The sequence below is a fragment of the Anas acuta genome, chromosome 12, assembly GCF_963932015.1.
Source record: "Anas acuta chromosome 12, bAnaAcu1.1, whole genome shotgun sequence".
Classification (NCBI taxonomy): Eukaryota; Metazoa; Chordata; class Aves; order Anseriformes; family Anatidae; genus Anas; species Anas acuta.
In genome coordinates this window covers 12,269,438-12,293,930 of record NC_088990.1, presented here as the reverse complement: position 1 = coordinate 12,293,930, position 24,493 = coordinate 12,269,438, and the positions used below count along the sequence as shown (strand labels likewise).

Here is a 24,493-nt window from a genome sequence, read left to right as displayed (position 1 = left end):
CAAGCATAAAAAGAGAATCAACCCCAAACCCTTGCCTTCATCTAAAACTTGATCTTCTAGCTATAGTTTTCCTTGCTGGCACAGCAAAAAGCGGGCAGAACCAAATCCCACGTCATCTCAAACTGTCAGCCCCGAATCTGCACACTGCTTGCAGATGTAGCTGTGCACCACAGATGATTTCCTGTCTCTAGTCCATCTGCTCTGTGCTGGCTGGTGCTTTCAGCGTTGTCCCAATACAATCTGGATCCCAGAGCTCCCTCCCTCCCTCACCGTTCTGCCAAACACAGTGTGATTAGCACAGCCCAAAGCTGTCTGACCCGAAGCTGAGCCTTCATATGGGCCTTCTGCTTCCCAGTATGCTGTGAGGTTGTAAATAAGCCCGATTGTGTTCCTTTACATAATTTTCCTTCCTTCTTAAGCCTCTTTTCAGCAGTCCGGTCTGAGCAACAGCAGCCTTAGAAATTCAAAGTTTCTATCCTTGTATGTTTTAGTGGCAAGAACAGCATTTTGTCTATTCATCCACAACAACAAAATGCGTGGCCTGATGAGTTACCGGAGACAACAAGCATTTTGGGGTAGGATTTTTTTTATGTTTTGGCACAGCTTAAATGTGGCATCCCTGGAAGAATGAACACAAAGTTGGGGAGGGAGAGGAAGGAGCAAATAAAGGGGATGATGATGCATTTCTCATCAACAGCATCAGCAGCTGAGGTCTTCTGTGTTGCTCTGCTGAAACATTGTGTTTCCCAATGGTGTGTGCCTACATGACAGGCTGAATGTCTTGGGGAGCTGCCCCTTCTTTCCTTGCTCTGATTTCTTGCATGTCTTTAGCAGTGTCTGAACTGCTCAGGGGTTTTGGCTCTGCGTGTGCCTCTTGTATGCTCGTGGCTTCCATGCTTCGGTGCTCTAACGTGTGTGATGCTGTATGTGCCCAGAGAGGATTCCTCTTCTGGGGGAAGCCCCTCCTGCAAGCTCTGCCAGTTGTTTGTCTGTTCCCTCCCTCCAGCCTTCCGGGATGGAGCTGCATGGCCAGGCTCCCAAAAAGCTCTTCAGAGCAGTCACCTGTCTCCAGCAGATTGAGACTGAGCACCTAGGTTTGGAAAGGCCAGTGCCTCTGTGAGGAAAAGATATCTTTACCTCTGATTTTAACTACAAAAGCCAAGCATGAGAAGGTGGACTCAGAGACCTCTCAACCTTCTTCCCCAGAGTCCACAAATATTCTTCTTAAGTAGGAATAAAAATACATATTTCCTCCCTGCAGAACAACCTTAACTCTGACCCCTAGAGCTCTCAGAATAACATATGATACCGTTTTGGTTCTCTTTTGATATTTATGTTTCCTTTTAAGGTCTTTGGGATTTTAAGCCATAAATTAAGAGTAGATTCTTTGCTTTCTATTAAGCTGGAGCAGTGTCACAGCCACTTGATTAGCCACAGGGGATTTATCACAGTTGTGTGTTATCCACGGTGTGGCTACAGACGCCAGAACTGGCTTGGGACCAGCAGGCTTTCTCAGTTTGGATGCAGTGCTACAGAAATCCTGCGATATTGCTAGTGGAGGTAGTGAAGGGCAACAGGCAGTTTCACTGCTTTCCTGCGGTGCAGAATCTGTTCATAAACCCAGTGGATGCAAGGCAGTTCTGCGCAGAGCCAGCATTCAGCTGAGTGACTGTGCATGCTGTTAGCTCTGTCTGGCAGGGTGTCTAGCTCCGGCTCAGCCACACCGGCTCCAAACAGAATTGTCGCTACTCCTTATCGCAGTCCCCAGCCCCTCAGGACAACCTGCCTCTTCCAAGCATGGCACCTCCAGCCCATGCAGAGCCACCAGGAGCTTGCAGTTGTGGTCCTGAGACAGACGGACACGGCAATGCAGCATCGCTCGCAAGGATCTGAGAAATATTGTTGACCTAGTGGTTTGGATGGCCACAGCAAGCTATGTGCCAACATACAACACTTAAATATACAGCTTCGACTTGAATCAAAGCTGTCGTTTCACTGCCAGAGCCAGGCCCCCAATTCTCCAAGGTGTCTTTGATTTCTTCCAGCTCAAAGGTTCAGGACAGAGGAAGCCTGCTGCAGCAGAGAGCCAAGTGAGGGGTGCTGCACAGAGTTAGTTGAGACTTCCAGGATCGTGGATTCATGCCATTGGGATCCTGACAGATAGTTTGCTCAGTATGGGCTGGATTTCCAAGACGGAGCCCTTATACCTAGAGATGACTTTGCTGAGGAAAGCTTTGGTCCTTCCACTTTCCCCCACCTATCCTTTTAGAGAGTGCCACAAGGTGCCTTTGGCTAGAAGCACAGAGTGGACTTTGTAGCAGGGATTCTGAAGCCACAGCTTGTTCTGGACAGCCAAATAACAGCACTATTGGCTCAATCAGAAAATGCCCTTGGAAACAGGTTCCTTTAAGCTAGAGTCCATGCTTCCTCCTCCCCACTCCCTTCCTCTAAATGACAGGCAGCTGAAAGCTGACAGGCAAAAGCAGTTCCAGGGACAGATAGAGGTGTAATGCTCTGGGACCCAGCTGGGGTTGTGTTACAACAGGACAAGAAAGCCCCGAGTGTTAATAATGAAAACCAGAAAAGTACCAATTACCGTGCATGTTCCTCTGCTCCTGGAGCAGCTATTCTGGAATGTTTCTCCCCCGTCTCTCCCTGGTGAGCTGGAGGCTGCTTCTGGGCTCTGCAGCACTGGCGAGGCCCTCTCCAGCACACTCCTGGAGTTAGCATTCCCTGCAGTGCCGCAGTGTATTTACAGTAGGAGCTTCTTCCCAGTGAAAGGTGTTCGTTCCACCCCTGCACTGTTATTCCCGTGTGCCGCAGGGTGAGTGTTTCATATTTTTCTCTTGCACGTGAATGCAAATGTATTCCAAGGAGTGGGCTGGTAGCTCCTCAGACTGACATTTGAAATTAGATTTGTCTCACCTGCAGCTCAGACATTTACAGCTGGAATTCTGACCCAGGCTTACTCTACGGGCAGCAGAGAGAAGCAGGAACTCCTGAGATGTGGTGCGTCCCCTTCTCAGGTACACGAGTGCTGCAAACCAGATGTCTCGCCCTCGGTAGGCGTGCTTCCATCTAGTGACTAATGGTCTCTAGGCCCACAGTAGGTGAGCTGAATCCACCCTTTAGAGCGTGAGAGGAGGCAGCAGGACCCAGTGGCAGAAGCAAACACATTCATTTATGGCTGGATTTTGGAGGTGCACCACGGGATAAGGGCTTGCTGCCCAACCCTGACCAGAACAGATGCCATTCATCATATAAGAAGCCCCATATCCATTTACCTTTCCCCTAAACCATCCATTCCCTCAGGCTCTTCATTCTCTACTTTTAATATATTAAAGGAAGAAAGGCACTTCCTAAACCAGACTGGGTTTCTCTCTCTCCCTGGCTGGAGTTCCCTGGGTTACAGGAGGGCTGAAGCTCTTTGAAAAACACACATAGGTGGGAGAGGAAAAGTCATTAATATAGTAAAACCCTGGCAATACAAAAGATCCACCCAGTGATCCTTCTGCAAACTGCTGCTCTGGCTTCATTAAAACCATAGCCCATGGCTGTCACTCAGATAGGCTGGCTTCACTTCGGGTTATCTAAATGAGAATGATCGTTTCTGCAATGGAAAAAAAAAAAGGTGAAACCAGTAGGAATTATTCTTTATGAATTATGTGCTTGGCTTTCATACTGACCTATTGAGTCAGCATTGAGAGTCGGATTTCCTAGAACAGCCTTTCATGCTGGATTTTGGATATTTTCTTCTTTTCAGCTCAGAAATATCATTAGAATGGCTTTTCTCATGCTAAGTGACACTGTGGACTCCAGCTGCACCTTGGATGCAGCGGAAATAATGGGGTTTAGAAGCAGCTATCCACATCATTCATCATTCTGCTTCCCGGCATTCTTCTGTGGCTCCCTTCTGGTCTGGTTTGAGCACGCTGGCATCTCCTAATGCATGTGACCTCGTGGCATCCTGATTAGGTAGGGAAGTGTTAATATCTGGTGTGGCAACGAGCATTGAAATTGAACAGCTAGCTCTGACAACAGAGTGATGAGCCAATTTAGGGAGCTAAACTGACAAACACGACTCCTTTCTTTCATAACATTAGTTTTCTGCCTTTTTAGCTGCTCAGACTGACTCACTGTGGGAGCAGAGGAGCCAGTCCATGATGTTGGCAAAGATGGCAGGTTCATATTGCTGCTGGTGGCTGCAAGGAGCAGGACTAGCCCTGTAAGGGCAGCAAGCAGGTAGATGGACCTTGCCATACAGTCACACAGCATGCCTACGGCCCTGTCCCCTGCTTCCTTGACAGACAGACAGCTCCTCAGTAATCATCTGCCCCAGCTTTCTGTACTGGGGCTCCGTGGAGCTGTTCAGCACTCAGGAAATGCTTCTCCCTGCAGTTTTTGTCACTGCACTCTCTGTTTTTGTTCATAACTCAGCAAACTGAAAATGGCTTTGCCATCCTATATAAGCCTGTGTCAGTGTCTCCCTGTCTTTTGGCCAACTCGTAAGAAAGTCGCATTTGTGGCTTATTTTACATCTGAAGAACTGAGAGTAAATCTTGTTACACCCCTAGGGAAATTGCAGGTCTGGATAAATGCGCTCTGCGTGGCTCACTTGGAGGTCAGCTTTGCAGCAGCACCAGGAGGCATGCTGTTTCCATTTCCTTCCATTAAATCCAAGTAGGACATTGTGTCACCGGGTTGCGGGCTGAGACACAAACCAGCCAGGCTGCACGTGCCTTCAAACCACGGGGAGGCCTCCTGAGAGGGCCCAGCTGTGACAGCAGTGAGTCTCTGCTGCACTCACACCCAGCCCTGCAAATATTTCACTCCAGTAGCAGCAGCAGCACAGCACTGCGTTTGGGTAGTGGTGATTAATATTTCTCCAGGTGGAACTCTAGGGCAGGACACACTAGGGCAGGGCTCTCAGGCCTCCATCCCTCACAGATTGCTGTGGCAACGCGGCAGCATGTGGGAAAAGATGTCAGATGTGTTTGGGGTCTCTGCGGGGTGATGTCGGAGCGAGAGCATCTCCCTTGCAGTAGGTGGCCATGCTGCCTCCTCTGCATCCCAGCAATCCTGCTTCCTTGGAGGGACTGCTGCTACTACAGCAGCATGTAGGGGCTGCTCCCTGCTCCCCCTCTTCATGGGATGTGTTCATGGGAAAAGAGGCTGGAAGTGGCCCTGTGCTCAGTCACGCAGGGTGACTGTGCTCTCCAGGGCTCTGCTGCTCACTGTGGCATGTTGCAGGGCAAGGAAAACCAGTTCTGGGCAGGCATGTAGCTTAGGGCTGCTGGGCATAAAAGAGCCAAGCACCCTCAATGTCTCTACAACAAAGTCCCCCCCCAGATAGTGTCCATCAAGTAATTCTTGACTATGTATGTGGCTTTGATGATGGAGCACCCAATTGTCTCCATGTGTCCTGCTTATGACTAGTGCCGTGGACGAGAGGGCCATAGGCTCCCTTGGCATTAGAGAACTGGCTGCAGAGAATGGTTTGCAGCTCCTTTCTGCCAGGTTTCTGGGTGTCCTTGTGAAGGGCTGCTGTGGAGCTCTGGCATGTTTTTCTTTTCCTTGCGCTTCATTTAAGTGCAATTTCATATCCATCTCGTAAGACTTGAAGTGATGCAGCAGCTGGTACAAGAATTAGTTGAACCAGGTGCTCCGGTAGAAGTCTGCTGAGTTTGAGGCTGTTCTTTCTTGCATTTGATACGTACAGAGGCTACATCCAACATCCAATACAAAGACAGCTTCAGCCATGGGTCAGTGCAACACATATATCCAACAAGAGCAGAAATCAAAGAAGGTCACTGCGGTTAAAAAGATGTGATGATGGAGTTTATTTCTGAGGTGTGGCTGATGTTCTGGAAATATTTGCAACCAACTTATTTTATAAGAGCAGTTATGGAGCTTTCAATGTAAATTGAAGGTAAAATCAAAGGTCAAGAGGGTTGAGTGCTTACAATTTTGTATTTTGGTTTTTAATCTATTTTTTTTACAGCTGGCTCTGCTCGCGTACAGTGACTGACCTGAGCTGAGCTGATGCAGCCTTTCCTGTCACATCAGCAAGGCTCTTGACCCCGATACTGCGTCTAATTATGCTGGGTTGGTTGTTTGGGGAGCTGCCATCTAATCTGCTCCCTCTTGTCCCCTGCAGATCTTCCACATGACCTATGATCTGGCTAGCGCGGTGGTGCGCATTGTGAACCTGATCGGGATGATGCTGCTGCTGTGTCACTGGGATGGCTGCCTCCAGTTCCTCGTGCCCATGCTGCAGGACTTCCCTGATGACTGCTGGGTATCCCTCAACCGCATGGTGGTAAGTGCTTGTCCTTCATGCTCCCCAGGCCCCTGGTCGCCTCCCAGCACTAACGTGGTGTCCCCAGCTTCCCATTTCCCCCATGTCCTTTCAGGGGCATTCTCCACGGTCCAACAAGCGCTGGTAGGGCCATGGCAGTGTTGAAGCAGAGCCCCAGCGCAGCCTGCTGTGGGCTGCCTGCAGCGCAAGGCAGGAGCCAGGCTCCCCCTCCTGGCAGGAGACAGCAAAGAGCAAAAATGAGAGCGTCTTTCTGCTGGGATCTGAGATCCCTCTTTCTGCTGAGCCAAAGGGAAGAGGCAGGGGAGCCCTAGAGCCATAGCTGGGTCTGATCCGTAACATCCTAATTCCCATTACTGGTCCCAAGGAAACTGTTGAGTCTTCTGCTCCATAGCCACATGAAGGGTGGGTGTGATCGCACTGCCTGCTGCTCCTTGGGGAGCTGCACCATATCCCATTAAAGCAGGCTGAAGCAGACAAGCCACAGTTTGGCCTCCTGTTGTAGGAACAGCGACCAGACTTCCCTGTAACGTCCCAAGCTGTGCTGCTCACTGCGCTGTTTGCTGTGAGGGAGATCTGTACCATATGGTGCATGCGCGGGGATTTCATGGTACCTTTCAACTGTCTCACTGAGAATTCAGGATCTTTTATTCAAAGGGACAATGTCCAGTTGATTAAGCAGCAAAAACTGACAAAGCTTAAAAAATTGCCTCTCATTGCAGCTCTTAACCTCCAGATTCCCCCAGCCAGTTCCTTCTTTAAAAAAAAAATAAGTAATATCAGGCACTCATGCAGAACAGAACAAATGTAAAATGTTTAAAACTGCCAGCTTCCATGCCTCCTGCATGCGGAGCTGTGGGCACATGCTGCCCATGCTTGAGATGAGTGAGCAGCCATGAAAAAGTAGTCTGTTTGGGGGTTTATTTGTTATTTCTTCCCTCTGCAGTAATCATTCATTTCCTGCTGTTGAAAGGTGCCAGACTGGCAGTTCTGGAGACTCCAGCCCTTTATTTATCTACAGCAGAGGAACAACCCATGCAGCAGCTGCCCTGTCTTCCCAGGTGCTGCCTTTTTATTATTTATATGGCAGGAGCAATGACAGATCAAGGCCCCATTGTGCTTGTGCTCTTCAGGTTCAAAAGGACAGACAGCTCCTTGTCCTGGAGAGCTCAGAGGTGCAGGCGAATCATCCCCATTGGATGAAGTGGCTCAGCCACGGTGTCCTTGCAGGACCGTCTGAGAGCAGCAGATCTGAACCATGTTTCCTTATTCCTCACATACGTTTACCAGTCCTGCTTCCTGCTCTTTCCCACTTAAGTGGTTCAGTCTTCTTGCAGAGGGAGTGCTCGTTAGCCAAATGATCGTTGAGGATATGTTTATATGCATTGAAAGCTTGGGTGAAAACCACAGATCAAAGGGTGAGCCACCTCACGTTCCTACTGCTTAGTCTGGGCACCTTTATTAGCTGCAGGACTGAGGAGGAGGGGGAAGGATGTGTCCTGCAGGCAGGAGGACTCAGCAGAGTCTCCAGGAAGGATAGGATAGAAACTTTTTATTCAGAGCGTGGCTTTACCAGGCAAGGACTCATGCTGCAGTGCTTGTCTTCCCCTCCTTGAGAGCCTGTGAAGCTGGGAATTAAATTTGCCTTGTGTGATTTTTTTTTCAGCTTCTCATCTGCAGCTAAATCACTTTCAATTTTTCCATTTCTTAAAAGTGAAAAAAAAATGGTGATCTCAGTGACTGTCTCAGAAATGGAATCTCAGGAAACTGGGATGGAGAACTGGAGAGATGGTTATCTGCCCCACCTAGAATTTAGGTGGCTTCCGTTCCAAAATTTGTACAGGAAAATGCCAGCCCCAAAATAGCTCATTTTTAGAACATTCAACAAAAAGAATTTTTGGAATCAGATAGTTTCTTCTCACACTAAGGTTCTGTCCTCTGATCTCGTGAGACTTCCAGATGTGTCACTGGGAGCCTGCTCCCTAGCGATGGATGTGGACGGCATGATTAGTGCACCGGTTTCCTTGTAGTCTGATGTGAAGTGATGGGAGAGGCCACCGAGTCAGGAAACAGCCAGAAAACAGTGGCCTGGGCTGCTACCAGGCCTTGGTGCTGAGGTGCTGATGGTGCTTGTGCTCTCTGAGAGCTGTGCTGGGCAGGGCTGGGAGGCCCCGATGGTATCTGCCTGTGACAGAGTCCCCAGGGTGGATCTTGGGACGCCCAGTACAGACCTGGTCACAGCTGGGAAGGGATAAATGCACTGGGTGCACGACTGCCGGGACTGCCGACAGGAGATAAAAAGCTGGGATGGAACCACTGCAGGGAGAAAAGGAATCTTCTGAGGCTGCTGCATCCAAGAGGAGCTATTCGTAAGGTGCCGAATGCTTTGCAGGCTTGCTCCTTGAGTGTGCTGGTGCTGCTCATCCCTGCTCCAGAGTTTCCCACCTAGCCACTTGGCAGTCCATAAAGCCAGCTCCGACTCCAGTGTAGCAGGAAAAGAAGATTCATCACCTCCCATCTGCTTCCTAAAGTTTGATCCTCTTCCAGGGGATCTGTGAAGCATCTGGTGTTGCCAAAATCATATCAGGGGCTCGATAAATCCCTGGGTCCAGTTCATTTTGTTGTTTTCTATGTTTCCATCTTTCATCTTTAGCAATTGTAGCGCTGACTCTGTGTGAGCCTTCTTTCTGAACGGGCTCTGACATGGCAGGGAAGGATGTCTGCAGTATTAATTGCTCAGCCCCAGTCTCAGGGGCCTTGGCGTTAGCTTCCCTACAGGGCACTTTATTAAAAAGGGAAACACTGGTGAGTCAGCTCCAGGGAGGCATATGTGCGGGCAGCAGCATCGCCCCACGACCCTCGCCTGGCAGCTCCTCATCAGAGAAATCTGAGCTCTGCTGAGACCTGAAAGCTGCTGGAAACACGTGGCTCGCTCCCCTGGGTACGGCGCTCAACTGATAAACCCTGCAGGGAAGGCAAACATCCCCCTGTCAAATGCAGCGACCTTGCACGGGAAATACTGCTCATCTTCCCTTCTGCTCCCCTTTGAGCCTACTACCCCCACCCCTGCCACACTGTTGTTGTGTTGCTGAGAGAAAGGAAGAAGAGATGCCGGTGCAGCACATAAGGTGGAAGACAGAGCAATCCTGCATGGAGCTCCTGGCTGATTCCTAATTCCTCCCAAGGCTCTGGTGAGCAGCTCCTTCATACCCTCACTCAGCAGGCCTGCAAAGCTGCGTAGTAGTGTTGTGTTTCATAAACCTGTCAAGGAGCAGCTGCACGGGTAGGGCTGCTCTGTGATGGTGTCAGCAAGGTGACCCCTGCACAGGCAGTGCCCTCACCTGCTGGACCTGAACAGGGTGGGCAGAGCAGAAATGGTGATGGAAGGCTCTGCTGATCATCCCAGAGAAGGCAAGGTGATAATGGTGTCCAAGTCCCATCCAGGGAGTCCAGTTAGGAGTGGCAAGACATGCAACCAGAGGCAGGGCTGGAGATGAGGCTAAAGCACGTGTCCAAGGCCCGGCCAGGGGACGGGGCTGGCAGAGGTACAGCCCTGACAGCTCTGACAAGGACTGGGTGCCCAGGCTGAGCTCCAGGAACAAGGTGTGCGTGGGTGCGGGTCCTACACGAAGCTGATGGGCAGTGAAGACTTCGTAGTGCACCCGGAGTCCTGAGAGAATCTTTTTTTCTGTAAGGCAAAGGCCTGGAAACAAGCCCAGAACAGGCGGGTGCTGTCCTGTGACGTATGACCCTTCAGCTCCATCTCTGATCCCACTATTCCTGTCCCTTGTACCGGATCTGAAGGTCTGTTTCCCTGCCCAGCAGTTGTGGTGTTGTCCAGGGGAGGGCAGTGATGCTCGGAGGCCTTATTTTGCAGCACGACCCAAGTGGTGGGCAGCGGCAAACCCTGAGTAACAGCCTTTGGCCAGCAAATATCACAGCTGGGACCAACAGGGGGTTCACAAAGAGTGCTCACACCCTGGTTGGCTGGGCTGGTGGTCTCAGACGTAAATCACATGTAACCTCCAGCTCATCTGGCTAGGGTGACAGCTGGAGGGGGAAAATACACCCATTCACTACAGACAGACTCTTAATTCTGTGAAATGTCAGTGGTATAAGTCAGGCATTGCCTTGTGCCCGTGGACTGCGCCCCTACCCCAAGAGTTTGCCAGGACTTTTCTGTTTCCCCACTTCTCTCTCTTTAGTCCTCTCCTATGAGGGCTGGGCCAGGCACACTCACACATTCCTCAGATCCAGCAGCATCCTGTGAGACCCCGTCCTGTTTCTCTAGGTGCTCCTGTAAGGCACAGAGCCCCATGCTGCCTTTGAAGAGTTTCAGCTATGTGTTTCCAAGTATTCAGGGGTGGATCTGAGCAGAGGCATTGAAGTCCAGACACTAATCCTAGAGAAATCCTTATGGTCCTGCCAGCATGGATGTTGAAAGCAAGCTAGTTTGAGAAACCACTTCAAAGTAACTTTAACTCCTGTTTGCAAACACTCTTAGTGCCTGGCATGTGTTTGAGATAACATCCCTCTTGACTATGCTCAAGCACAGATCTGTGGCTCCATTTTAGCTTGCTGTGAGATTTGGCAGAGGAGGAGTCATTTTCTTTCTGCAGTTTTAAGGCCGCATTTACCTCCCCTAATGGATCTGTAGGGCAGCCCCCCCACTATAGGGACTGGTCTGATGGTGTACTGCCCCAGCAGAGGGGCAAGCTGTGTCAGTACAGGGCACTGTGATGCTGGTAAACTTGTGTCCACATCACAGTTTGAACCAGTGCTGCTCATCTGGCATAATTCCGTAGAAAACAAAAGGATGTAGAGCAGGCCTGAAAGGTAAAGATACACTGAGACCTATAAGCAGAGTCATCGTGTAGGCTGTGCCATGATGATCCAGCACCCTTTACAGATGCTCAGAGAGCTCAGAGATCGTGTCCTGAAGGTAATTGCTTTGAAAGGTTCCCCTTCATGGAAGTGCCTCCCTTTCAGCAGTCCTTGAGCTCTTCTCCCAGCAGGCCACACTGCTAGGGAATGCTGTAAACACTCCAGGTTTTCCTCCAGCTCTCGCCCCTCAGCCTGTCATTACTCAGCCAACTCCTCGCTGCTGGGATCTGTAGAGCTCCCAGGGAGCCAGAAGTGTTTCTGCAGGCTGCTGGGGCTCACTGGTGTTGGGCATCAGGGGTTTGGATGACTAATTCCTTCCAAATGCTGGTCTCCTAGACCCAAAAGTTAGTTGGGAACTATTGTCTCCTATTTACTGAGGAGGGAACCAAATCCGGGGTGGTCCTGTGACTTGTCTGCTCCCTAACAGCAAGTTGCTGGAAGAATGGCTTTTAACACTCAAACCTGCCTGATGCCCAGACTCTCCTCTTCACTCATTCCTGGTCACTAGAGACGCTGGCAGCCAGTTTCCCGATGTTTCCAAATCCAGCTCAACCAATCTTTTTCTGTCTCCCCCAATTCCCTCTGGAATATCTGCTCAGCATTTCTTTTCTCGTTGCCCTCAATTCTGTTCCGGAGATGCTGCCCTGTTAAACTACTGCCACACTGAACTCAGGAGGCAGCAGCATTTCTGCAGTGCGGGTGAGAAGTGCCTGCATGGGAAAGGTATTTGCTTTGAGAACCTTCTGGCTAAGAAGAGAACTGGCCCGAGGGGGCAAGGGGAGAAGAACTCACGCGCTGCTCCATCAGGCCAAGTGCCCATCTCTGTCCTTTCTCTGCCAGACTCAACTGGTGGGTCCATAATAGAAGGGTGGGCTGGGGTGGGCTTACCCCCTGTGCCATGGGTTGCTGGATTTTTGTCCTGAAACTGCCCTGTTCAACCAGGAGCATCAAATTGTTCAATTGATAGCCAAATCGTGCTTTTTCACATCTTGCAGTTTGTATTTAGTGCTAGGACTGACTCTTATCTCCTCTCCTTGCTGTGCTCCTCTCAAGGAGCTGCATTCGGCCCTGTGCAGGCAGCAGAGCGCAAATTCTTTTTGATTCCCTTTTGGAGAGTCACACTGGGGCAAGCCAACTGCATAGCCAGGAGTAGAGACCCCAGTGGCAACATTGTCTGTTCTGAGGACTCAAAGGTAGTTTTTTCCAGCGCAGGAGGTGAACTGGTTCTGCTCTGTTAGGGAGGGGAGCCCAGACAGGCTGGCGCCAAGGGGAGCAGTCCCTTCTGGGACCCTGGATGTGCTGCTGCTTCTGTGTCTGCTTCGCTGTCACTTGTGTTGCTTTGCCCTTCTTGTTGCAGTGTGAATCAGGCCTGTCTTGCATAACGTAACCAAATAGGGCTGAGGTAACACTACCGCCTTTGTCCACGTGCTTATCTCCTAACCAAGCGTGACCACTCTCTGGAGGCTCCAGCTCTTTGCCACGGCTCCCAAACAGCAGCAGTGCGCTTTGGTTCTGTTCACTACCTGTAAGCTTACTGAAAAATTTCCATCAACATTAGTGACACCCAGAAAGCTGGTTTTTGTAGACAGGTCGTCAGCCATTCACCTGATTGTGATTAAATCCCTCCAGGGAGGCATCCAGCACCACTGGTCACTGGTGCTGAGGCTGCTGCATCTCTCTGAAGGAGTTCCCAAAAGTATTGCTCATCTCTGCCAAGCCCCAAAGCAGGCCTGCTGCACCATGACCTTCTAAGTTGCCATGGTGTATGTATCTGCACTGCTATATCCATGATGTTAGCAACTTCCTAGGAACAGAAAGAAGACTGATGAATGTACAGATTATGTGCTGTGATGAATGTCACCGTAGCAGCGGTATTTTTTCACATGCCTTGTAACAGCAGTGTGTGATGACAGTGCATTTACTTTACAAGGTTTTGTGGCAAGGACTTGCTAGCATATAATACCCACAGGACAGTAAATGTACCTTGTGCTGTTCCATGAACTCAAGCTAATCAGAATAGTCATGAAGCTTATGTTGTATTTTTCTCCCTTTACCATGATATAATTGCCAAGGTGCCTGTGCTGTTAGTTGCAGTGGGAGAGCACAGGGTGTCCAAAACAGGCCATTGACTTCAGCTGGCTTCTCACGGTGTTTTATTGCATTTCTCAAATGAGACCATTTGTTCAGCTCCCCGAAAAAAAGCCCAGTTTGACACTGCAAAGAACTCGCTGTCTGGACATTATCATCTTAATTTTCTGCCCTTCCCATCTCTTCAGGTAATGACCAGAGATCCTGAACATTTCCTAAATTGCCAGGGAGTAAGTGATTTTCCCCACTTTAAGATCTTACTACTGGCAACCTTGCTCAGGCTCTCTTTTACCAGTTCTCTGAAAAATCCATTTCCCGGGGGAGTAACCATTTGCATCAGTCCCTTCTCCCACATGTGGGTCTCTTTGAAATTATCCCAGTGCGTGATCCCATTTTATCCCAGGTTAGCAGAGTGTCAGTCTGGCTTCCTTTCTGAAAAGCCTTGCTGGAAAGAGCACATGGGACCTGTAAACCCCTGACCAAAGTCAGTTATTGTCAGATGGCTGAATTTAGGCTTTGTTTTTAAATCCAGTGTGCCCAACACTTCCAAGCCATCGAGGAATCAAATTTTTTGTTTAACATATAGGGGTGCTTTAAACATGGACTTTGGGGTCTAACATTAGGTATCCTTTTCTGAAATGTGTACATCTCCAAGAATGTTGTGTCCCACTGCTAAAGCTTTGTCTGTCTATCTGTCTCTTTAGAATGACTCCTGGGGGAAGCAGTATTCCTATGCGCTGTTCAAGGCAATGAGTCACATGCTCTGCATTGGGTACGGGCAGCAGGCGCCCGTTGGCATGTCAGATGTGTGGCTCACTATGCTGAGCATGATTGTCGGTGCCACCTGCTATGCCATGTTCATCGGCCATGCCACAGCCCTAATCCAGTCTCTGGACTCCTCACGGCGTCAGTACCAGGAGAAGGTAAGGACTGGGCTTTGCAACCCTTATGTGACCCAGGGGTGGTTTACGTGTTGTCTGGAGGAAGTCAGGGCTGTGAGTAACTCATGTGAGAGGCCAAAGGTCTGATGTCTTTGTCACCACAGCAGTTTACGGGTAATTTAATTTGTTTATCCAGACAGACCCGTGGAGGAAACAGATGTGGGATCAGAAGAATAATAGTAGGGCAACTGGGTGATTCTTTTTGTATCAGACTATCTTTTGAGATTGGCATTATCAATATCACTGGTATCTAAAATTAAAAGTCACTTTTTCCTTTCCGAGATCTTCTTCCAAATCCCAAGTAAACACTCAGAATGTGCAGCTTTGTTTAGCAAGCACTTCCTTTAAAAATATCCGGATTAATCTCTTCAGTGCTTGTGAGGGAAGCTACCTAACAAACCCCAAAGCACAGATCAAAGCTCAGGAGCACCAGTTAGGTTCCCCAGGTAGCTATCAAATTAATTGCACGGTGGTTGAATTGCATAATGTAGGGCACAGAGAGAAATGTCACCATTGATCAGGTTACCGCTGCAGTGGCAATAACGCCTGGTGGTGGCTTTAAGGTGATGCTGCGAATTTGTAAGAAGTTAAGGGGCAAACAGGGGCACTCACTGTGATACAAAAACTTATGGAACTGCCTCAATTCCTTCACTCTTTCCATGCCTGCAGTATATTGCTGTCTGTACAGTGGCATTTTGTCTTCTAAAGCAAAGGAGCTGCTGCTGCAGTGATGCTTTTCCTTCTAGGACATGGGCAGGAAAAGCTGCCTTCACCTTCTGGTTGAAACAGCAGATCTGCACCTCCATGAAACAGGAGGGCTCACTGAAGAGTGACTGTGTGTAACTGAGAGCAAGGGCCTGGCTGGCTCAGAGGTGTTACAGTCAGGATCAGGTGAAGATTAAGAAGAGGAAGAATGAGGTGCTAGTACTATTCTGACCTTGCCTGGTGCAATTAGATTAGGTGAGAGGGTAGCTGGTGTTCAAGTCCATAAAGTACGGCTCGTATGCACTGGCTTAAGAAAGGTGAGGTTTAAGTTGCTGCATGGAAGGGGGTGGGAGAAAGGCTTTATTAGGTGGCCTAGAGCAGGTCTGAGACACGGGGATTACAATGCAGGGCCACGGAAAGACCTTGCAGGAGGGCAGAGACTGAAAGCAAAGACCAGAGGGTGAATCATGCTTTTAGGATAGGGAAAATTTCAAACCTCAGCTTGAGCTAAAAGAAAAAGCCCAGGAGAAAAAGCATGGAGGTCTGGGGTGCGTTTTGCCTCTGTTTTCCAGATTGGCTGGACTAAGGCTAATTGAGACTAAGGCATGCCAAAGAGAAGGACACTGCAGCACTAGGAATGCAAGCTGATAAAATCTGTGTATGCAGAATATTTATTCAAATGTGTTTGAAGTAGCATAGAAGTCAAGGACTGATTTGCAAATCCAGCCACCTGGTCAGCCTAGCCGCAGCCAAGTTTACACCTGCAGGACTGGGCAGCACGATTTTTTCCCCAGCCAGGTCTGAAGACAAGGGCAGAACTTGACCCTGGACATTTGATTCCACTCAGTGCTCAGTGAAATCAGTCATCAGTAAGCCAGCAGAGACTGTAGCCAGGGTGTCAGAAGTGTGAAATGTTAAATAAAGCCTGATTAGAATGTGAAGAAGTGAATGAGAGGGTTAATAGATCCAGGAGAAAAGCTTTGTGATGAAAGCAGTGAGTAGAGGGTTTAACAAAGGGTGTATTTCATGTGTAGTGGTTATAGCAGGTTCATTTCCCAAGGTATTCTCCTAGGAACAAAGCCTCAGGGACTGAGTACATTCAATTTCCTCTTGCAAATGGGACAAATGATGGTCTAAAAACAAATATGTATTTACTTTCTGCATTCCTTAGCACTTGAATAGCCATGATTAAAATGAGGCTGCTTCGTGATTTGCAGCCCTGCAACTCAATTTAGTTCAGTCCTCTTGGGACAATGTGTCTGTTGAAGCATATTATAAGCAAAGAATCTCAACAAGTTGGCAGGGTCGACTGGGAGAAGCAGGCAGGAGTTTGGAGACTTCTGCCGAGTACCCCTTCGGGTGCAGACAGGGCTCTGCCTCTCACCTCAGCAGGCTGCAGAGATTTTTGCAGCTGTTCCAGGAGTAGCCAAAGAAAGGGGGTACAGTTGGGAGGGAGAGGAGCGGCAGAAATTACCATTGTAACAGGACAGAAGAGTATAGCTAGTAACTTTATTGGCAGGCTTTGTGTAACCTTCAAGACAAGGTTTGGGAGGGAGTTTGTAGTGAAATTTCAGATTGGTCTGTGTCTCTGCCAAACAACTTGTTCTTCCCTTGTACAAACAGGGCTTCTGAGAAGAAGAATAAAAGACAAGATGTGCTGGCTGTTGGATTCAATAGCAGGCTTGTCACAGTAAACAGTACATGATTTAGCCCCATCTTTCACTCTTGATTGGATTCATTGAACATTTGGAGACACTATCCCTGTTCTGTCTAAATCCCCTTCTGTAGCATCTGAACTTCATGCTGTGCTGGTTTCTGCAAGGCAGGGAAGCCATACAGAATCAGCGCGTTGGTAGGAAGCATGGAGATTTTGGAGAGGGAGGTTGGACCTTCCAAGACAATTTAGTGCCAAGGTTCCCAAGTACAAGCAGAGAGTCCCATGTGGCACAGAGCACTCACACCAGCGCAGGCACTGGAAGTGGCACAGCCATCATGTAAGTATGGCTCTGTGCCATCCTTAAAAAGCTCTGAGGCAGAATAGCTCTTTAGCTCTGGCACTGTGAAGTGGCTGTTTTATTTCCAGTCCCCGAGACAAAGCTAGAACAGACCTCTCTGTCCTGTCCTGCATTGCACAGTGTGTTACACCCTAAATGACTTGCCTGTGGTCACACAGGGAGAGTCAGTGACAGCAGGGTCAGAAGCTGACTCCTATCTCTGTAGTGCAGTCTAGTGTCTAGCTTCAAAATCTCTTTGCAGCCACGACTGGTATCCTTCCTCTTACGTGTGTATGATGGGAGAATATTACAAGTTCATCCTGAGGGGTTCTGATAGAAAAATCTTCCAAAGTCATGGAGTTAACATTTTATAACTGAATTGATCTGACAGCTCTGACCAGAGAGGGGAAGCCTTGCACACCTGGAGGCCTGTTTCGGCTGTTCTTGTATCAACTCACAACTTAGCATGTAGATTCATCATTGACTGCAAAATCATCGCGCAACCTGCAGTAACTGTGGCTCACAAGTACTTGGAAAGTACAAGAGTGGGAGAGTGCTTCCTGCTCAGGAGATGAGTAAACTAGTTGGATATGAAAGTTATTTTCATGCTTTTTGCAGGTTGCCCTATTAATTTCTTTCTCTAATCCTAAAGCTCAGCTGGATTAACATTTATGTCAAGTCACCACAAATGCACACACACACACTCACTCATTCTTCCCGGTAGGCGCTGTAACCTTGAGGCTTTGGGGAGCAGTGATTATGCTGCTGACTGCAGCCATGCTCCTCGGAACAAAGCAGAGAGAGACTCTGGGCTTTACTCTTCCATCGCAGCAGGATGCAGGCAGTGACGGGCATCCTGCAGAGAGGCTCGGCTCTCCCGCGTTATCTGCTCAGGTACATGTAGAAGAATGACTGATGACAAGTAGGAATTGCTGCTGTCAGCATTGCAGAGCCCGGCAAAGCTGTAATCTCTTCTGCCAGAGCCTCATCTCTGCTCAAGATCTGTCTGCTACACTGGTGTTCTCTCAAGCTCTCTGTTCTCCATATTCATTCCCCTGCTCCCCCTTCCCCCGAACAGTCTATCCAGTGCCTGTTGTTCTTAAAATACAGATTGAAACCGGGTAGATACTTACATATGCACAGCGTTGTTCCGAAGAAGCACCTGCTGCAGCACAATTGCAAAGGGTAACATTACAGAGAGAAGTGCTTTCCAAGTCCTGCAGAAGCACTCCTGATATCGTTTGTAGTTCCTGAAACAGCCCTGTTCAACCGCCAGCACCCTCATTCCTGCAACAGACTCATCCCATTCTCTGGCTGTCCACGCCAAAATGCACTTTGCTGTCCAACTCTCAACATTTCAATCCTTCTGTCATTGGCCTGAGCTCAGCAAAGAGGATTTTGATACTGGTAATTGGGGAAAATGTAATAACTGTAAAGGCTGAAGCATACTGTCTGGAAAGTACAATCATTGTTGGAGGACAAAGCAGATGTTAGACCAATATTCATCAGGGCAGAAGTGGGAGACTCTTGTCAGGCAACAGTTTGAACCAAGTGATGTTGTGTGATCCTTTCCACAGCATCCCTGTGGCACAGTACAGGTCAGGGTGATCTCAGCGTACTGGCTTGATGCCACTGGCCAGAGATGATGGTCTCCATCCCTCAGACTGTCAGGCACAAGTCGTCTCCCCAGAGAGCCACACTAAGTCTGCAGCTTGAGTTATTCCCCTGAGAATGGAGGCAGTTCGGGGACTGGATCAGCCCTGCGGACTGAAGTTCGGTGCTCCAAAAACTGACAGAGCCAGAAGAGCACACACTGCCATTGTGCCTTACTGCTACAGAGGAGGCTGGGAAGCCATCTCCTGGGCTTAGTCAGGCCTTGCCCTTCCTTGGAGACCAGCAAGACAGAGTTTTATTACACAGCAGGTTTAAGAAGTGATTTTTTTCTCCTGGTATGTAATTAAACTGTGAAACTTAGTGCTACAGGGTGCTGCGGAGGCCCAAAGTTTAATGAGCCTTAGAATATTTAAATAAATTCACACAAGGAAAATCTTTCAAGTGTTACTGAATACTAAGATGCAGCCATAACCCCCGGCAGTGGGTATCCCTCATCCTCTTTTGTCAGAAGCTGGGAGGGTATGGCCAGGAGCTGGGCTGCCCTACGCCTCGTTTGTTCTTTCTCCTCTTCCTCAAGGCATCTGAAACTATCAGAGACAACACAGGCGAGAGGAGCCCTCAGCTCATCCTTTTTGTGTTTTTAAGCTGTTGGACTACACAGTTTTCTGAACGGGCTCCAAATGAACGTGTGCATGGAATTTGGTGCAGAGATCCTAGCTGGAGTCCTGGACAGGGTATAATCACATTAGCCTGGCAGCACGCCTTTGCTGATTAGCCCCCTTCCCTCCCCTCTAAGCAGAGCTAATTAACCCAAACGCAGCACTGCACCGAAGCTGTATTAATTCTTGTGGCTCCAGGGTTGGTTTAGCCAGGGCTACCTTGGGGATGACACAGCGCAGATATATGAAGATAACTCGTGTCAGCTGCTCTGCTGGTGTGGAGTTGGGCAAAGACTGCTGCTGTTCCTGCACGCACTCTGTCAGATGCGAGATTTCTTGTTCATTACCAACCTGGACAGGATTTGTAGTGTTATTCCCAAGACAACAGGTCACCAGCATTGGTGGTTCCTCAGGTGGTAGTCTCAGTTTCTTAGAGTCCAAAGGGGCAAGTGTCCCCCCCAGCTAGTGTCTCAGTTCTGGATGGTGGGAAGGCTGCAGGACTCCCTGACTCTTGTGGTAGGGTGTGTAAAGGAGAGGCTTGGGAGTGTGTAGCACTCCAGAAATTGAAGGTGTCTGGAAAATTTAATCAAATGCAAAATGTAATCAAATTTCCTCATTGGAAAAAAGTTTGGAGAGCCTTGCTTTATCCTGTTACGGTTGTGCTTGTTGCATGTTACCTCAAGCCTGCTCAGAGATGGCCTGAGAACTGTTATGTCCCATGCTACCGTCAATCAAAGCATTTGGGATAGATAACAAGGCTTATAAATGATGTGCTTTACTGATTGCGTCTAGCTGCAAGGGCTGCTGATGTGTTCTGGGCTCGGTGTCTCAGGCAGTGCCTCCAGGTAGGTTCTTCTGTGAGCAGGGCTGGGTTTTCTGGCAGCTGTGCAGGCCAGAGTCAGCAAGGGAAAGGAGCAAGCCTGGATGCAGCTCAGGATACCAGGAAGGGTCCAGCTTCCCCCCGTCATGGTAAAGAGTAGCTGGAATAGCAAGGGGCCCTTATCCCCACCTTTTTTTGCCAAAATTTGCAACCTGGTGTAAGTTGGCCATCCTTTGAGAGGGGATTTGGACCAGGTGACCTCCAGGGGGTCCCTTCCAGCTTACATTGTTCTTTGTGACCCAAAGTCCCTGATTGCTTCAGGCAACAAGCAGTCAAGATTTGGTGAGAACGGCTGGCTCTGGATTGTGCATCCAGTGCTGCAAGACAGCCCTCCTCTTATGGACACCACATCCACCTTGATTTGAGAAGAATGTTTGTAAGAAATAGTCAATAGAGTGGTGCCAATAATAGTTCATTCAGTTCAGGGAGTCAACCGGAAAATCAGAAATTTGTGTCAATTGTTTTAAGGTTATTAAATCCTTTTCATAAAAGAATCCTGCGTTGATTAAGGAACGTGGAAATGCTTTCTGAATGAAAACCCAATGGTTTCTTTCAAAAACATCTTGCAGTGGAAATTGCCTTCTCTTTATGGCTGTAACTCAACTGGGATCAAGTAGTTTTTTGGTTTTGCAGAAGAGTATTTCATGGTGAACTTCCTTTTTCTTGAAAGTGTTTACCCAAGCTTTACTAAGAGAAGCTGTAAAACATCTTCTTGATACCTGTGCAGTGGTGATCAGTCGGCACGAAGCAGGCAGTTCAGTGCCCAGGTGGGAGTGTGTCCATCTTAGAGGCAGCAGCGCCCATACAGAGCATGTGGCTGGGTGAGGGGGATGAAGTGGAGGTGTATAGGCAGTGCCCTCTCCATGCTCAGCAGGCGAAGGAAGGATTTGTTGACATTTCCATGTCTTTGCAGCACGTTTTCACAGAAGGAAAAACAAAGCTGCCATGTAGTTTTGCTTTCTGTCAGCAGGTTTACGTAGGGAATTGGTCTTGGTTTGCTGTATCAGAGATACAGTAATTATAGCTAAGATTTTGACATCTTATTTCTGAGAGGAGAAACCAGACAAATAGTTTTATTCTTTAAGCAATGTCAAGCACAGCCTGGTCTGAGCGGTGTGTTTGTGCATGCACAAACACTGTGTGTTGTCACGGAAAGTGCTCTTGCCTCAGCAGCTCTTTGTATCCCAGTGTGGGATTTCAAACTTCATTATCAGTTTTGAAATTCATTTTGGCACTTGAACTGTAAATAAAAAAAGTAAATACATCATAACACGAAGAGCTAAGCCTCCCTGCTGAGCCACCTCTCCTGGCAAAAGGCTGCTCCCGGCAATACTGATTTCAAGCTCACAGACTCACTCTTCCCTTTTCCACATCTTTGGCCTTTGTCTGCTGGCAGATTTTACCTCATCTCTCTTGTCTTACTCTGCTGATGAAAGTAATGTTGTTTTCTTTTTCCCCGTCACCCTTCAAGATAGGTGGATCCTGTGACATGGCCTGACGTCTCCAAAATATCCTGTTTCACAATGCTTGATGAATAATAAAAGATTCCTTGACCAGGTCCAAAAGTGCATGGTGCAGGGCAATATGCTTGGGCTAGGATGTGGCCTCAAGCACAGCGAGGCGTTCTCCTCAGGTGCCTTTCCCAGGCAGAAGTTGGTTGTGGAAAACGAGCTCTTTCCATGGCCATGACGTTAGGTTTGTACGCGGTACCTTGCCATGGTGTACAGGCTTAGACCTTAAGGCTGAGCACCTGTAAAAGTGGACAAACAGGGCATTGCCACAGCATTTAGATGTGAACAGGTTGATCCCAAGGTGCTTGGATCTGATTTCCTAGGACCCCTGAAGTTCTCAGATGTTTCCATTGCTTGCAGATGTTTCCATTGCTTGCAGCAAAGCAAGGCCGTGTCCCCCCATGGTGTGACTGCTAGCTCAGTGCTACGTGCTGAACGGCTCTGTCCCTGTGCTGGGATTCCCTGGTTTGTGCTGGGGCCACTGCAGCACTGCAGCCGATGGGAGGAAGTAAACAACTGTTTCATCCATCAGGCTCATAATTGACCCTGCTCAGTCTGTTGACATGTCACAGCCCAGAAATGGGATTGTCTGAAGCATAATCTGTGCCTGAATAGGTACTGATTAGCAGCAAGGGGAGGCAGCGACAGCGGCTCATCATTGCAGCCATCCTCAGTATAATCAATGTTGTATAGAAACTGGAAAAAAAGCTCCAAGAATTTTCTGCTGGAGTCTGTGGTATTCGTAACAGAGCAAGAGATAGAGAGCCTGATTCTACATAAAATAATACCTGAAGGTATCACTGCAGTGAAGCTAAAAGCTTTCCATGTATTTCAGCATGTAACATGCAACACCTGAAAATCATCCTCCTGTAGCAAATTGAGCTGGTGCTGCGGTGCCAAAAATAACCCAGTGTTTGGAAGGGCTCAGACCCAGGACAGCACAGAAGGCTTCTTGCAGAATGAAGACTGGATCTAGAGGAAGTGACCGAACAGAGTCCAAAGCTGAAGAGTAGACAGACATGGGTTTATGCAGAATCCTGCAGAATCCTGCAGCCTCATCCCTAGCACCATCCTCCTGCTGCCTGCAGGCCAAAGAAGATGGAAAGGGCAGCATATGCCTGCATACAGCACCCCTCAGGCACTTTCCCATCACTATGGACAGCATGGACATGTTCAGATGGCGTTTTATGACTTCCCTTGTTCTTGTTGGAAAACTGCAGGGCTGTGCTCAGGAGCACGAGTGTGTATGTCAAGCCAACTACATTCCTAAGTGTTGGCAGGTCAAAATGTGACAACCTGCACCAGGTACAGACAAACTATCAGGCAGAGAGCAAACTTCTATAGGCTAGGACTGATACTAAATATGCTCCAAGTTCTGCAAGTTCCCTTTGAAACCAGGAAAGATTGCACCAGCAGTGTTGGCGTGGTGTTATTGTGTTACAGAAGTTCTGTTTTCTTCCTCTCTTTCTCCTCATTGGACTCCAGGAGAATGTACCTCAGCTACACTGAGTAGATCTCCTGGTCACAGAACAAATCCGGAGGGAGGGAATATAAATGACGTAGAAGACAAAAAACAGAACTCAGCATTTATTAGTTTTTGATGATTACTAAATGCTGTGGAGCTGACATTGCAGCACTGTTTTACTCCTAACCATATGTCAGATAAAATAAACAAAGATGCAACTGTGTCCCATCAAGACACTCCATCTGGTCAATCTTGTCATTTGATCTTTGCCCTTATGAAGCACAAATCCACTTAAGAGATCCACAGCATTGTCCATCATAGCTGCTTCCATGTATCTTAATGCAGTCTCACAGGATGTGCACTGCCATTCCCGTACAGCATTCAAAATGCTGTCAGAGCATCAGAACATTTCAGTTAATTGAAGATGCATTACTCTGCTCGATTCTCCTTTTCTTACACGAGTGCATCTCTGTTGATCTGCAGGAGTTTGGATGTGGAGACTGTATGCGAGATTAAAGTCTTCCCCACAGCTGCCTCAGCCTATTTCTGGAAGGATGCAAGCAACACAGCTCTGTATAGGAAGTGTATATTGATGTTCAGGCAAAAGGCAACTGGCATCCCAGGGCCTTTCATTGCAGTAGGTTATGTGTGTGTGCCCGTGTCGGTGAGCATACTGTGAAAGCGTGTAAGCGTGTTTGAATTAACTGAGTTGCAAAACTGGAAATCAGCATTTCTCTGCATCTCTGCAGAGTGATGTCTGTGGACCAAAGAGGACTCAAAGAGGTGTCTGTGTCAGTGCTGGGGTGCAAGCAGCTCTTCTCAAATGCAGGATCTTTTTTACGTTCAGAAGTAGGACAAGGAAGTAGCCCAGCTTTTCCAGACAGTGATTTATTACTGCCAAAGGAGGACTCATGACAGAGATCGAGGGTATGAAAGGAGTTAAAAATATTTTGTTCTCTTTGTAATGTGAGTGATGTGAGCTTTGCCAGAAGGGAGGGGAATGGGGAGACAACTAGGGAAAGCAGCAGGTTCTAGAAGTAAAAATACTCATCTAAATGGTTCCCTTTTGATATATTAATGCCTTCTTCAAGGGCTTATTCGAGGAAAAACAGACTTAAAGAAAATGAGTTAGGATTTAAATTGACTCAATTGTCTTCATAGAGATTTAAATAATTCCTAAATGAGTCTTTCCATTTGAACTCAGAGAGGCCACGAATCTCTGCACAGGTCCTCCAAGCACAGGTCAGACTGAGCATGTGGAGACAGGAGGGCTGGAATGCAAGGGAGAAGGGAGGCAAAAGGAGGCTGTCAGGCTATGGCTGGCCACGTCTGAAAGGCACCTGACAGGGAGCCAACTCCGTGGGCATCAAGTGGCTTTAGGGATGGGGTCTGCACCATCCGAAGGCCTCAGTTAATATCCATGCACTCTGGTGGTT

At 48.4% G+C, this 24,493-nt stretch overlaps 1 protein-coding gene across 2 annotated transcripts in view; it reads left to right on the top strand.

Annotated features, from left to right (window-relative positions):
- The window catches only part of HCN4 (hyperpolarization activated cyclic nucleotide gated potassium channel 4), a 149,751-nt gene that overhangs the window by 99,218 nt on the left and 26,040 nt on the right, over window positions 1-24,493 (top strand). For both annotated transcript variants that reach the window (XM_068695220.1, XM_068695221.1), the window contains exons 4-5: window positions 6,158-6,319; window positions 13,993-14,211. In XM_068695220.1, coding sequence (XP_068551321.1) covers window positions 6,158-6,319; window positions 13,993-14,211 — 381 coding nt within the window. The remainder of the gene's footprint in view (window positions 1-6,157; window positions 6,320-13,992; window positions 14,212-24,493) is intronic.